We start from the raw sequence: 15,918 nt of genomic DNA on the forward strand, positions 1-15,918 counted from the left end.
AGGAGGGATCATGTGCATTTGAAGAACTTAGAGAAGGCCAGCATGGCTGAAGCATGGTGAGTAAGGCAGCTTGTGTGCCTTAAGATAAGGATGGAGAGTGAGGCAAGAACCACATCACACATGGCCTTTAGTGCAGGGTTAGAGGTCTTGGACTTTATCCTGAAACAATGGAAATCCACTGAATGGCTCTAAACAGGAAAGTAAAATGATTGATTAACATGTTTTTTCAAAGATCAGACATTGTTCAGTGTGTATAATTTGTTTCTATACATATGTATATGCTGGTGTATAAATTGAACAGTCCTGGAAGGGTATATAGCAGGGGTCCCCAACCCCCGGGCCGCGGACCGGTAGTAGTGCATGGCCTGTTAGGAGCCAGGCTGCACAGTAGGAGGTGAGCGGCCGGTGAGGGAGTGAAGCTTCATCTGTCACTCCCCATCGCTCGCAATTCCGCCCAAACCAGGCCCTCCCTCCCCATCCCCCCATCCCCGCCCGTGGAAGAATTGCCTTACACGAAACTGGTGCCAAAAAGGTTGGGGACCGCTGGTGGATACGAAATTCTTAACAGTGCTACTTCTGAGGAGGGGGACAGGGCAGAAGTGGAAGGAAGATTTTTATTTTTCATTTCATACTCTTTTGTTGCTTAGAATGGGGAAATCTTCCAGAAGCTCTTCAGAGAGCTCACATTTCATTGGCTAGACCTGGATGACGTGGCCGTTCCTGAACCATTCACATGCCGAGGGGAGGGGTTGCCATGAGTGGCTTAGAGTGGAATGGATATGGGAAATTCAAACGCAAGCGTCCACCGTAACCTGGCAGGCTAGTGATAATGGCTTTTTCAAAAGACCTAGCTCTTGCCACCCCTCAGGTAAAAATATATAGGATGTCACTTCCTTCACTGATGCGATGGGTCATCTGACCTTGGCCTTGGACTTCATGTCATGGACAGTGCTGGCTAGGATCTTGGGCCCTTTTCCCCACCATGGCCTTGTAGGCCATAGAACTGTACTGACCTCAGCCTGGGGCTTTCCCACAGTCTGTTCCCCTTTCCCCAAGCAAAATAAGATGGATTTTTTTTTTTTTCGTGTAACATAAATCAGTGCTCCATGACAAACGTCCTTTCTTCCACTTATTCCTTTGCAATTGTCGGCTCTGGATCTTTTAAGCCTCTACCTTTGTCTCACAGAGTAAAAATGATAGGAGAATGAGAAATCAATTAGGTAGCAAGAAAATAACCATAGCTAAAGTAAAGCAATTACACCAGGGCTAAAAACCTTTCCCAGCAACAGTTAGACAGTTGTGTCAAATAAATTTTGAAACAACAGGAGTTGTGTTGACCCAGAAAAACAGTGTATTGCCTTTATTGTCAGTCACTGTGGTTTCAAGTCTTGGGAGCCTGATTTAATTAATGAAAGAACAGCTAAATCTTTATCCATACACAGCTCTCATGACAGTTTGCCACTGACAATACAACTCCTTCCTTCCTCTCTTTCCCTCCCTCTCTGCCTTTCTTCCTTCCTTCTTTCCTTTCACATATATCTATGGAGTATCTACCATATGCCAGAAACTGATCCAGGCACTAAATAACCAGAAATTTCCATACTAGGGGTGTGTGTGTCTCTGTGTGTGTGAGAGAGAGAGAGAGACAGAGATGGAGTGACATGACACTTCTGTCTGATTGATGAAGTTCATCAGTCAGGTCTGCATTGTTTATTTAATCAAACATTTATGAAGTGTCCGTTGTGTGCTGGGTTTGGAGTCTAGAGATTAAGAGACAAGAGTCCATGTACTCAAGAAATGTAGCCACGCTAGCAGGCAATGACTCTCCCGTGAAGCCTTAATGGCAACGTGGACAAGCTGAGGCGGGATGCGGCCTAGGATTGGCAGGGGCAGCTCCGTGTGGGGTGGGTATTTGAAATGAGACAGAAAGAATGTGAATCATTTTGCCAGAAGCAAGGCAGGGTGAGTCTGGAGGAGTGCTCAGGCATAAGGAGTGATGTGCACAAAAGCCCAGGGGTGAGAGGAGTGCGGGGTGTTACAGAAACAAGAGATGGCTTGTTCTGGCTGCAGAAGTGGGTGCAAGGAGAGTGTGTGAGCAGCTTCTCCAGGAATAGCCACGGAATCTGAAAAGGACCAGCGATCAGTCTTAGCAGATATTAAATATATATAAAGCTAGACTAATGAAAACAATGTGGTGTTAGGGGCAGAAAAACCACTAATTTAGTTATTTGTGTGTTTTCTCCTTTTCTTAATTATGTCAATCACTACTAACTGGAAACAAAATGAAACCATATTCAAAGTGAAGAAACAAATGACAAACTAGGGAAATTTTTGCAACATATTAAAAAAGAAAAAGGTTATTGCACAAAGAATTCTCTAAAGATAGAGAATAGAGAAAATAAAAACAGAATAAAGTGAAGGGAATAGAAAGCTCAGAAACAATAAGAGCATTTATAATATAAATATGCATATGATAAAATTACCATTTCATACCATAGAGAAAAGATAAATCACTCAGTAAGTGATATTGGGACAAATGACCCAGCATTAAAAAAAAAAACCAGACAAATTTAACTTAGATCTCTAATTCATATTACATAAAAATCAAATTAAACATCAAAATCAAATAAAAAATATTTTAAGGTGATATTTTTAACATGTTCTCAACACTGAAATTATTTTCAAATAATTAAAATTATAAATCATTAAAAAGTTAAAGTATAGATAAGTTTGTGAAAGGGACAATTTCCTAAGAAAGAAAAGAAATGAAAAAATGTAAAGAAAATTGTGTGTAGATGTGAATACATTAAAATATAAAATGCTTATTTATTACAGAAAAGCCATATACATTTCATTCATATTTTCACATGCATTTATATAAAGTTTTGCAAAGTGCTTTCCTATGATTCTTTTTTTAAATCGAGTCATTTGACTTTCTAATTTAGGTATTCATGATTTCTCTCCTTGATTATGTCAGTCTTATTAACTGAAAGCAAAATAAAATCACATTCAAAATGAAAAGGCAAACTAGGGACAAACAAGGGAAATATCCTAATCGTATAAAAATAGGAAAAGTTTTTATATAAAAAATATCTCTAAAGAGAGAGAATAGAGAAAATAAAATAAAATGGAGAAAAACGGGTAAAAGAATACGAATAGGTAATTTACTTAAAAAACAAAAATAATAACGAACATATAAAATGTGTTCAACCTCATCTGTGATGAAAGAAATGCGAATTAAAACAACAATAGTATATATGTATTTTTGCCTATCAATTTGGTAAGAATATACATATATATATGTATATATATATCTGTATATAAATGTGTCACACATGAGCTTCTTTTGTCTACTCAATCTTGGAATTAAGAATTTAACCTTATCTGAAAGAGTCACTAGCAACAGAATCAAGCTCAGGGTACCAAAGTGTGATTAAGAAAAACAACAACAAAAAGAGTTGAGCTTTAGCTCTGAGATGAAATTATAGCAACTTATCCCTCAACTAGCTGGCAAACAAATCCTTCACAAAACTCCATCTGGGCCTGGTCTTGGTTCAAGAAGCGGGGAGTTGCTATGCTGCATCCCCCAGAGAGAAGCTTTCTCTCCCGCAGAAGCCTGGCCATGGAAGAGGAAGAGGGAAGATGATGACTGAGTAGGTAGGAAATGCTTCAGGGAAGCTCAAGGACAGACAGAGCAAGGTCACTGAATTTTCATGGTTCTACCCCAGCTGGAAGCAAGGAGCAAGGAGCAGGATTTACTGAGGCCTTTGTCTGACAAGGGCTGAGTGATTTTGAAATCATCCCCTTTAATCATTAAATTAGACTTTGCGTTTTCCAAGGACACTACAAAAATGCACAAGTTGGGCCGTAGGCAAGTTGGAGGAGAAGAAGTGGCAGCTCGAATTAATGGGGGAAATTTCAGACAGTGAAAGGCCCGCATGAGGGATCTGGCCAGACAGCACGTTGTGAGCCTGTGGTTCACGGCTGCATCCGCCCTGCTGAGCAGGGGTTTTGACTGATTTCAGGAGCTGATGGGAAATTAATCAGGAGAGAAGCAGGGACATTTGCTGCCACCGAAATCGTTATGTCAGTTGCCTGTGACGGCCTGAGTCACTTCCTTACAAATACTTTCTTACCGCTGCAACTGGCCTCTTTCCTCTTCCATGGGCTTCTTTTAATGTGGCTGTTACTTACCTTTGATTGATTGTCTAAATAACCTTCATCTTCCCTTCAGGTTTCCCCCCAGATTCAGCTTGGTGGAGAGGAGAGCAGTAAGTTGAAATACAATATAGATGTTAACTTGTAGATTGAGCAGAGATGACTGGACAATATCTAATCTCAGTAAGGCTGAGGGACTAACTGTGGGACTCACTCTGCTCCTGTCCAGCTCAACCTCTGATGCTGATGGAGAGGAAGTCATTTTGCATCTTTTAGCCCTAAGTCTACTCGTGAAAAGTTTAGGGGCTGGACTATGTGGTAGATAACATTTTTTCCAGCTTTAGTATCTTAAGGGACTAAAGACGAACAAAGAGCAAGAACAAGAGATTCCTATAATGTCAGAAAACACTTGAAAAATACCCAACCACTTAATCTAAGAAATGCACATTGAAACAATGAGGTACTTTTTTAAACCTCTGTGGTCAGCAAAGACTTAATAAAGAAATGATACCACCTTCCTCTGGATCAGGGGAGGTAAAATGAGAGCTCTTGTTTACTGTTGGCAGGAATACACATTTTTTAATAGGGCAGTTTATGCATATGCATCAAAAGTCTTAAAATGAGCATCATCTGTGATCTAGCAATTCCATTAGAATGAGTTCTGAGGAAATAATCAGAGACTCATGAATAATTTTAAGTACAAAGATTTTTATCACAGCGTTATTTATACTATTGAAACCCAAAGGCTGATTGATCTTCCTTTGCCCAGGACGAATTACGTGACACTCGATGGCAGGCTTGGGGACACTCAGAAGGTGCAGGATGAGCAAGGCCCATGTACATACTCAACATGCCAGGTGTCTCCCTGCAATTCCTGATCCCATCCACCCCTGCAGAGCCACTCTTTCAGAGATGATCCTGCCATGTGACCAAGGGAGACCTTGCCTTGTCCTGGTGGTTGTGGTCTTCTCTGTTGAAAGACCATCTTTGGCCCACCATTGGCTGCAGGACAAAGGGAACATACTATGGCTTGTTTCCTAAGGCCCTTCACAATTGAGTCTCACCCCATCCAGAAAGAGCTTATTGCCAACTTCTTTTCCATCGGCACTGCCTGCCTGTCCTTTCCTGTCACCATACGCACTTTGACCCCCGGTTACCAGGGAAACTGCTTTCTCTCCACCGTCCCCTTCTCCTATCTGAAGCCTTCCTTCCTTCAAAGGATGCTTCCAAGAAGTGTTCCCTGCCATTTTTTGACCTCATTGCATACATTGTCTAGCATATTTTTGTGTGTTCTTCATTTTTTTTGCTCAGTTTTGTTTCAAGTTTGTCTTTTCGATTATAAGATCTCTGAAACTGGTACTACTACATCTTATATATGAAAGGTTGCATGATATAGGAGAAAGAACAGGGTATGGAATCAGACAAACCTGGGGTTAAATCCTGCGTCATGTTGGGTAAGTTACTTAAGCTCTCTGAGTTTGAGTTTGATCACTTATAAGATGGGGATAATAGTTATTTCATAGAGTTGTAGTGTGGTTGATGAGATCAGTGCTAACCACTTGGTACAATGCCTGCCCCACAGCACATACTCAGAAAATGTCAGTTCCCTCCTCTTTATCCCACTTTGGAGGAGTTGAGCTTAGCACAGAGCAGCTTTAGGTAAAATCTTGTCACCTAGCCCATTCCCCAAAGGACACTAGGAGCAGTGAGTGACCTGTAAGGGAGGAGAGCGGCAGTTGGTGAACAGGGAAAGCCACTGTATGGGTCTGGCCTGCTGGCCTCTTACCTGATGATTGTCAGGGGGATGAAGTACACCAGGAAGGCCACGATGGTCATGTATGGGGTCCAGTAGGAGTCGTCGGGCCACAGGGCCCAGCACTGCACTTCACCATTGGAGAGTTTCCTTTTCCCAAATATGATAAGGGTGGGAATGGAGAACAGGAAAGAGAGGCTCCAGGCAATCACGCTGAGGACCTTGGCCTGCTTTTCTGCTCAAAGAAAAGAAAGGGATGCTTGGGCATCTGGAAACATCCTTTGGGGGCACGCTTGGTGTCTAGTGTGGAAAAAGATCATGGTGGAAGAGGGATTCTGGAACTCTCAGAGCCTCAGTTTCCTCATGCATAAAATGGGGATAATAGGACCAGCATCTAAGGCTGATGCAGGGATTAAAAAGAGTATGCTTACACAGAAGCTAGAACACTGCCTGGCATAAGGTCAGTGTTCCCCAGTTTCTCCTCTTTTTCTTCCCCGATTTACCTGCTTGACTTGAGATGCTGATGCATCCATTCCTAAAGTATTACGGAGCTCAGTTTGTACCGCATACATTTGATAGGTTGCTGTGCAAATGCTTGTCTCTTGTACCTTGCCCATCCTCAAAGGCAGGGATGGGACCTTTTGTCTGTCTGTCATCCTTCTCTCGTACCTAGCACTGTGAAGCACTGTGACAGTGTTTGAAAGCTGTTTGCCAAACGTTAAGTAACCTTCTTTCATTTGAAGGAACAAGGGAGGAATTGTAAGGCAGAGAAAGAACACTGGACTTGGTTCTGGAGAGCAGGGTTCATTCAAACCAAGCCCCGAAGCCTGGTAGATATGACCCCACACACTAGATTTGGGCTCTTTCACATGTGATATTTTGACCTTGGGCAAATCACTCAGTCTCAGCCTGAGTTCTTCTCTTAAGTGGGATTAAAAAAAAATACACACTCTGCTCACCTAACCAAGTCATGATGGGGCTAGAGAGAGACAATTAGTATACATGAGAGTGCTTTTTGAAAACAGTTGTTTTGATGTGATGCTTTCTGTTAAGCTGTTGTTGAAGGTTTTCATCTTCATCCCCATGGTAGCTCTGCTGTCTGTGCTGACTGGTCCTGGCGGCCCTTCTTCATCCAGGGACAGGAGACCTCCCTCCACCTTCCAACTTTCAAATTGGAAAGCAGGTGCATGTTTCTGGGTGGGGAGGGAAACGTAGAGTCCGGTGGTATCGTAGAGAGGTGTGTAGGGTGTGGTCAAGGAGCTATAAGAAGTGAGAACAATTCTAGAAGAAACTTGGGACTCTAGTAGAATCTTGAATCCCAAATACTTGGGAGAATAATATCTGGGGTTCTGTTCTTGCTGAATTGTCACTCTGAAAAGAGTTATTAGAAAGATTTAGAAAACAGATACTACTGGCACACTGAACAAGCAGGAACCTCGGGGTGGAATTATAATACAGTCTTTTTAGGTCTTTCCGTCGTCCCCGTACATGGATCCAGTGATCCAGTGGAGTGGGAGCTCTTCTGCTGCTGTTTGAAAACTCAGCCCCTTGGTGTCAGTGATAATTAGGCAGTTAAAAAAAACCCTGCGGTCACCTTAAGTGGTAAACAGTGCTTCAATGTAGTAATGAACTTAAAAATTAATAAGTAGAATCCCAGATAATAATAAAGATTCAAAATTCCTAAGATGACTTCAAGTTAAGTCTTCTCTCCTCAGATGGGCCTGCATCAGGCATGAACATGGAGTCTGGGAAGGGGGCCGAGCCCTCTGCTTGCTTTTCTCATCTGCTGTTCCTACTCCTCCTCCAGGCTGCCAACAAGTCTGGGGCCTCTCTAAGCTGGGGTCGGGGGGGCAAGGAGGGGAGAGGGGACAGGACAGCTCTTACTTGACTAGTAGTGTCACAAGATGGCTTTTTGTCCTGGCTCCTGTTTAAGGCAGATGCTTCATCTCCTGAGGAACTTTCCCGGGTTCTCTGGAAACTCCTCTCCAGTTTCCAGTTGCCTTACTTGGTTGGCCTCTTTCCACTGGCTGACTGCTCCCGTTCCTCCCTGGTAACCTCCAGCCTCTTTCCTTTTCATGTTCTGGTAGCTCAGGCTGAGGCTGGGTGACAGCCAGGATCTTCCAGACCTGTCCTGGAGCAGGTCCACAAAATAAACCCTCCAAGGGCCAGTGTGTGAAGTGCAATTTAAAAAACACGGACAAAATAACATTTTTCCATGGTTAAACTAAACTCCAATTTTTCAAAGTATTATTTAAATTGTTTCCAATTATTTTGTATTATAAATAATTCATATGCATCTCTTTGCACTGCTCTGGTTATTTCCTTAGGATGAACTCTTAGAAACTGAAGATTTGGGCAAATATAGCTAAGTTTCCCACAAAGTGTCTACAATTTATGGCTCCCACTGGAAGTGTACAGAAGTGTCCTTTTCCTTATAGTCGCCCAACACTGAGGATTCTTCCTCTTAGTCTAGTTATCTTGTTGGTAAGATTTCCTATCCAAATGTTTAATCTTGCAGTTCTTCAATTAGCAGAAACAATAAGGGAAATAAAAATAGTTTTTACTAAATACAAGTTTTAAAATTATTTATAAATAGGAAACATTGTAAACATACTTAAAAAGTAAAATGACAAATAGGAAATATTTGTATATGACAAGCAAAGGGCTAATATCCTTCTTATAAAGAACACTGGCAAAGAAATAAGATCACACCAATTGAAAAAGTGGGCAAAGGACATGAAAATATTATGAGAAATTTTTAAGAAACAAAGCGACAACTAAATGAACGATATATAGAAATGATCTTTTTGACTACTAAAGAACTGCAAGATTTCTTTCCTAGAAAGATATTTTCCTCACCAAAATGATGAAAGTTTTACCCATACCCATACCCTCTCATGTTTAAAATTTTTGCTTTTTCAATCCAATTGGAATTTACTTTGTAATGAACTGTGACATGTAGTGATCTATTTTTTAAAAATGGCTAGACAGGGGCTTCCCTGGTGGCGCAGTGGTTGAGAATCTGCCTGCCAATGCAGGGGACGCGAGTTCGAGCCCTGGTCTGGGAAGATCCCACATGCCACGGAGCGGCTAGGCCCGTGAGCCACAATTACTGAGCCTGCACGTCTGGAGCCTGTGCTCCGCAACAAGAGAGGCCGCGATAATGAGAGGCCCGCGCACCGTGATGAAAAGTGGCCCCCACTTGCCACAACTAGAGAAAGCCCTCGCACAGAAACGAAGACCCAACACAGCCATAAATAAATAAATAAATAAATAAATAAACAAACAAAAAAGTAAAAAAAAAAAAAAAAATTAAAAAAAAATGGCTAGACAGCATTCTAACACCATACACTGGCAAATTCATTCTTTTCTAACTGATTTGGAATTCTATATGCTTTAGATAGGTTCCAGTATCATATGGTTATAATTATCAAAGTTTTATATTATATTTTCATACCTGCCACTATATATCTCTCTTCATTATGGGTTGATGTTTTTCTAATTATTCTCACAGTTATTTTTACTAAAGAGCTTTAAAACTGACAACTCCTCTGGAGCTGCTGGCTAAGGAAATTACCACTTTAGTAAAAAGCAATAAAACATCAGTAAAAATGTGCCACCCCCCGCCCATTTCTGCTCTCCTTCCCTTGGTTTTGTTACCATTGCCATGTGCTTGCTCAGCCACTGGAGGGGTCCCCCTGGCTTCCACTGGCTCCATTTTCTATGCTGCTCTGTGGGGAATCTCTTTCTCCTGCCTTCTCTCAGCTCCGTCACATAAACCCCCAACCCTGCCCCTCACAGCTGCCCTTACATTCCAACGTGCTGGAACACCAAGGTGACTCTAGCCCAGGGTTCCCTGGACCTTCTTACACCCTGTTCCACCAACTGCCACATCCTATAACCCTGCGGATCTTTTCAACTTCCTGCAAGGCCATGAAGCTTTCCTAGGGGGCTTGGCATCCTTGTTAATATTTAATCTGCTCCCTGTGTGCTGGGAATTCCTTGAAGTTTCTGGTCTTTGGATGGTGTCTTTCCTTGGCTCCCATCCCAGCTGCAGGTCTCCTCCTATTTGTATGCTTCTTGCATGACTTCAGTTGGGATTGGGCAGAGGAAGGGAAGATGGCTAATTTCTGTTTCCAAGCTTGCATCTTTCCCTGAAGCTATTAGAGATGATTATTTGCCAAGTGCCCTAAATGAAGCGTCTATTAATTTTATAGTGAGGAAGTAAATTGCTTTACATCTTTTAAAGAACACTATAATATTCATTCCTGCCTTTCCTGTAACTTAGGACATGATTTATAATACTGCACAGTATCTCCCAGAACCAGTCATATTTCCCATAAACTAAACAGTTGATTAATTTTTATCTAATGAATACGGTGGTGAGACATGTAACTGACCATGTTTCCCTCTTGACTGTGGATCCCAAAGCCTTGACCTCCAGCAATTGTCCTGGGACACCCCTCACATGTTTTCTTATACTTATGTTCACTTTACTCCTATTTCTTCGCCTTGAAATACTCTGGTGTGTGTGTCTTTTTGTACACCAAATGCAATCCTTCCCAGAGCCTGCAGGATGTAAATAAGTGGTTGGCTGAGTAAGAGTATCACACTTTTGCATACATATATCATAAAATGTCTCTCCCATTTACCCTTGTCCCCTCCCCTGCATCCTTCTCTGCCGGGGAAGATGCTAGAGCATGACACTGTCTGGAAAGCTTGGTGCGAATTGCACACCTTCCTACACTCACACAACCTACAAAAAGCCTGAGAAACAGGTATAAATTCGATCTTAAAATTACTTTCAATTGCACACAACACACTGATATGTTTCTGGTATAAAAATTCCCTAAAGGCATGTAAGTCCCTGTGTTCTCTATGGAGAGTCCAGCTCCCATCCCCAGAGGTGAGGACCAGTTGGTGTGCATTTTTGCGGGCAGTTGTTTATTATTCTGAGACCTCACTTTTTCTTGCATTCTCTCACACTTTTCTCTCTCTGTCTGTACACAATATCTAGCATTGTTTTGAGTTTTTCTTTACAATAATGTTATCATACAGTATGCATACTGCATGTATGTTGTTTTTATTACTCAATATATGATGTAGATGTTTTCATGTCAATGCATATTACTCTCCATGGCTCTACCACCTCCTCACTGAGAGACAGTAATCAAGGACACCTAAACCGAACCCAGACCATCTGGGTTCAAATCCTGCCTCTGCACCTACTAGCTGTGTGACCTTGGGCACACTACTTTAACTCTTTGAATTGTAATTGCCCAGATTAAGATGCAAATAATAATAGAATTTACATCACAGAGCTGTTGTGAGGATTAAAGTATTTAACATATGTAAAGAACTTAGAATCATGAATAGCACATAGTATGCAATCAATGAACCTAAGCTACTGAAACTTCTACATAGGATGCTAGCCTTTCCTCCATTGAGGGACACCAAGGTTAGCATTGAATTCCTGCTATTCTAAGCAATGCTGCAACACACAACACATGCGTGTGCATGCACAGATGTGAGTGTTTGTCCAGAGAAGATACCAAGAAGTAGAATTTCTATGTCAAAAGGCTGCACATTTTATATTTTATTAGATATTATTAAGTTGCCATTCAAAGTATCTGTGTAAGTACTGCCTGATGTATTTAGTAGTATCTGATGACATTAATTCTACTTATTCTAAAGTTCTGCTTGCTCTATTAATTTTACTTCCTTAGCTGTAAATTCTGCAGAATGGTATTTTAAACGTATTATCTATTTTCCACAGTTTGGCTTTCGTCACATTTTTTGTGATATTTGATTGCACCTCATTTTTGTAGGGAAGGTTTCCTATTAGGTTCTTCATTTTATCAGTTTCACAGCCTGCTTGGGAAAGTGTAGTATGTTGGCTTCTTATTTGCTTTTGGGGGTCAAAGAGGTAAGTGGGCTCTGCCTGTGGGCGGAGCAATGGACAATTAGTCCTGTGACTAGGTACCCACCATCCCTCTAAGCTGTCATTGCTTCCCAGGGCCCCACTCTGTTTCTCCAAATCCAATGTCTCCACGACTTGGAAGCAGAGACCTCCATCCCTCCTGCATGCCTGGGAAGGGGAAGAGCAGTGGGAAGGGAGATGTGCTGTGATTAAATGTCCTCATTGTACTCCAGGAATCATCCTGCCAGTTTCCTTGAGTCCTTCTTGCTCTGGACATTTACATGATCTATTTAGGAAAACCTCTGCCATATTGCTGCATCATCATCTGTGTGTATTGTGGGTTGTGTGGTTTCAACCTTCCCTCTGACCCATCTGCTTCCTTCTTTCAGGGATTCTTTGCTACCTCTGGATCAAAGAGGGCTTTCCTTGTTTCTATTATAATTATAAATTAAAACATCTTTCCAATTATTTCCATGGTTTTAGGGTAAGGAGAGCAAGGTGCTTGTTTCTGGAAAATAAGCAAGTAGAAGTGGGATTGTTCATTAGTTTGGATAGGTATGCGTGTTGACACTGCTCTTAAAAAAAAAAACCAAAAAACCTGGCAGCGTCAGCGTCAAGGTAAATGGTCACAAAGTAGGCCCAGCAAAGCACCTTTCCTAGTGGCTCTTGGCCATGTATAGAAGCCATCAGCATTTTCCCAGGCACCCAAACTTTCTTTTCTGCATCTTTTTGGACAATCAGACTCATGAAGTGGGGGACGAAGTGGGAGAGGAAAAGACCATTACTAAGAGGATAATATTAGTGAAAACCCTCACCCAAGGATAGTACTTGTTTGAGCCAGCTCACCTCCTTGCAGGAACTTCATGGGGTAGACGATGGCATGGTACCTGTCTATGCTGAGGGACACCAGGACATAGGTAGAGGCATAGAGCAGCACAACCTGAAGATAGAAATGAGAGGAGGTGAGTGGCCTCACAGAGGTGAGGAAATGCACATCATGGAAAGAAGAGCATTTTGTGCTATTTAGAAACCTTGGCACTGAACCAGAGGATGGATGACATTTGGAGTATGGACAGGAATGACTGACTCCCATGTCAGGAAGAAGATTGCTGTTCTTGGTGCTGGGATTTGCACTGCTGGCTGTGACAGGTGAGAGTGCTTCCAGCTCTCGCTTGCTCACTCATTCACTTGGCTTTTCGGAGACGCCGCATTTCTCCAAGGATCAGTCCCTCTTGACATTTGCGTGGTACATTTGTTTGTAATTGACTTTTAAAGCTAAACTAATTTTCTCTGCCACAATTGACATTCCAGAATAATTAGAAACAAACGTTCATTTGCCTTTTATCAATGTGAGCTGTTGAGAGATGATAGAAGGGATCTGGCTTCAGGGAGCCCATGTGCTGTTTTGAATCATTTATCACCATCTGTGCTGACACTCTCAGAGCTCCCCTGCCTCATCCACTTCTGCAGCAGAGCAGTTCACTAGGGTCAGCCCTTGGGTCCCCTCTTCTGCCTTCCCACCCTCTCTTTTATTAAGCTTACCCATGCCCTTTAGTGATATTTGCATACTTTGCAGAGAAGGAAATTGGGATATAAGAGGTTAATATCTCTTCTGTGAAGAGCATACTCAAAATGTAATTAAATGAAATACCCCTGAAAGGATGATCAGGGTGGAAAATTTTTGAATAATTTTGAGCCTCATTTCTACCAGGAGTCTAGCCATATCACTGCTTTGTAACCTTTGGGTCAAATTCAGAGTGGTAGAAAAGTAGCTCGAAGAGTGAAATCTAAGGGTGAGTGTCTGAATTTCTTCTAAGATGAAATAGAAATAACATGACTTTGGTAGTAACCTTTGTCTGAATTTGTATCTTTTTGTTCATCCGCTGGCTCAGACAAACAACCATCAACTACATCGTTGTTCTTTATTATTTTTATCTCTGTAACACTACCACAAATGCATCCCAGCATCAGTGTTGTAGAAGGTGCCGTAGGGAGGGCGTTCTGAAGACTGATCAGAGATTGAAGGCTCCCCTGAGGCATATAAGAAGAAATTCTCGTCTTGCTAAAAAGGTGATGAACGGTCAGAGAGATAAATGATGGCCAAATTTTACAACAACAAAAATAAGATGACTGTCTCCTTAGAGAAAACTGGGATTTTTATATGGGATCCATGAATACAGAATTGTTAAGGCTGGCCACACTCAGTTGAGGAGATAGCATCAGAGAAGGATGGGAAAGAGAGCTCCCAAGGGCAGAACCCCATCGGGTAGAATGTTGTGATGAGACAGTCATAAGAATGGCGGCATCCGCGGCTGTGTTGAGTGAGATGGCTCACACAAGTTCAGAATCTGAAGCAGGAGGAAAGGTCACAGTAGAGTGCCCAGAGGAGCAGGCAAAGTCGATAAAAAGAGATCTACTTTGAGACACAGTCAAAAAGAATATTTAACTTCAGAAGTCTTCAAACATCTAGGCAGGGTGGGAGGGAGATGCAAGAGGGAGGGGATATGAGGATATATATATATATGTATAGCTGATTCACTTTGTTATACAGCAGCAACTAACACAACAATGTAAAGCAATTATACCTCAATAAAGACGTTAAAAAAAAAAATAGAGTGATGGCCAAAGGTATACTGAGCAACTGAAAACTAAAAGAAGGCATTCATTACAGTACTACTGTTAGACAAATTAAGTTCAAAGAAAATAGCACTACATGGAATAAAGGGATTATTTATATTGATAATAGATACAAGACACAATGGCAATAGAATATTAATAAACCTAAATGTAACAAGTAACATAACTCTAAATATATAACTAAGATGTTCAAAGTTCTACAGAGGAAAAAATCACAATAATACATAGGTAGAAATAATTAAACAAACTCTAAGAATAATACACATTATTGTAAAATATCTCGGCAATATTTCAAAAATTAGTCATACACTAAACTACCAAGAAGAAAAACCCTCAATAGATTCCAAAAAGTGGAATTTATACAATTCACATATCTAAAACAACAAGCAATAAAAGCTGAAATTAGTATCTTCTTTTTTAAAAAATACCACTTGGAAATTTAAACATCCTTATAATTAACTTGAGTCAAGAAGGAAATTAAAGTATAATTATAGTCAATTCATAAATGTCAACAATGAAAATTCTACATGTCAACAACATATGGGATACCATTTGTAGAACAGATGGCAGCTTGAGGACATATGTCTAAATTCTCACTACCCCACCCTCGATTCTGACAAAAATGACCTAGGAAATATGAAACCAAAAAAAAAAAAAAAAAATCCTTGTAGAAAAGTGAGACTTAAATGCAGAAAACTTAAAAATTTTTATTTAGAAAAATGCCAGATTGGATTCATTTAAAGTAGAATCTCTGGACTGACTTTTAAAAAAAGTCAATATACTTTATTTTTTAGAACAATTTTACTTTTACAGAAAAAATTGAGCAGATAAGACAGAGAGTTTCCATATTAGCCCCCTTTCCCCACACTTTCTCCTCTTATTAACATCTTACATTAGTGTGGTCAATTTTTTAAAATTGATGATCTAATATTGATACATTATTATTAACTAAAGTCCAAGGTTTATATTGAGATTCGCTCTTTGTGTTGTACAGTTCCATGGGTTTTGACAAATGCGTAATGTCATTTATCCATTATTGCAGTATCATGCAGAAGAGTTTCACTGTCCTAAAAATCCCTTGTGCTTTATCTATTCGATCCCTCCAAATCCCTGGCAACCACTGATCTTTTTACTGTCTCCATGGTTTTTCCTTTTCCAATGTCATGTAGTTATAATCATACAAAAGTAGCCTTTTTAGACTGGCTTCTTTCACCTAGCAAGGTGCATTTAAGATTCCTCCATGACTTTTCATGTCTTGATAGCTCATTTTGGTTTATTTATCCATTCAGCTTTTCAAATTTTCTTTTTTAAATTTTACTTATTTATTTTTGGCTGTGTTGGGTCTTCGTTTCTGTGCGAGGGCTTTCTCTAGTTATGGCAAGTGAGGGCCACTCTTCATCGCAGTGCGCGGGCCTCTCACTATCGCAGCTCTCCCGTTGCGGAGCACAGG

General features: G+C 40.9%; 1 protein-coding gene across 3 annotated transcripts in view; it reads right to left on the bottom strand.

The window, feature by feature from the left end:
- Nucleotides 1–15,918, bottom strand: part of NPSR1 (neuropeptide S receptor 1) — a 137,096-nt gene that overhangs the window by 23,909 nt on the left and 97,269 nt on the right. For 2 of the 3 annotated variants that reach the window (XM_057550284.1, XM_007183685.2), the window contains exons 4-5: nucleotides 12,678–12,771; nucleotides 5,945–6,146 (exon numbers count right to left, since the gene is read on the bottom strand). In XM_057550284.1, coding sequence (XP_057406267.1) covers nucleotides 5,945–6,146; nucleotides 12,678–12,771 — 296 coding nt within the window. The remainder of the gene's footprint in view (nucleotides 1–5,944; nucleotides 6,147–12,677; nucleotides 12,772–15,918) is intronic. The other variant, XM_057550285.1, reaches the window with a different exon arrangement.

The sequence above is a fragment of the Balaenoptera acutorostrata genome, chromosome 7 (assembly GCF_949987535.1).
Source record: "Balaenoptera acutorostrata chromosome 7, mBalAcu1.1, whole genome shotgun sequence".
Classification (NCBI taxonomy): domain Eukaryota; kingdom Metazoa; phylum Chordata; class Mammalia; order Artiodactyla; family Balaenopteridae; genus Balaenoptera; species Balaenoptera acutorostrata.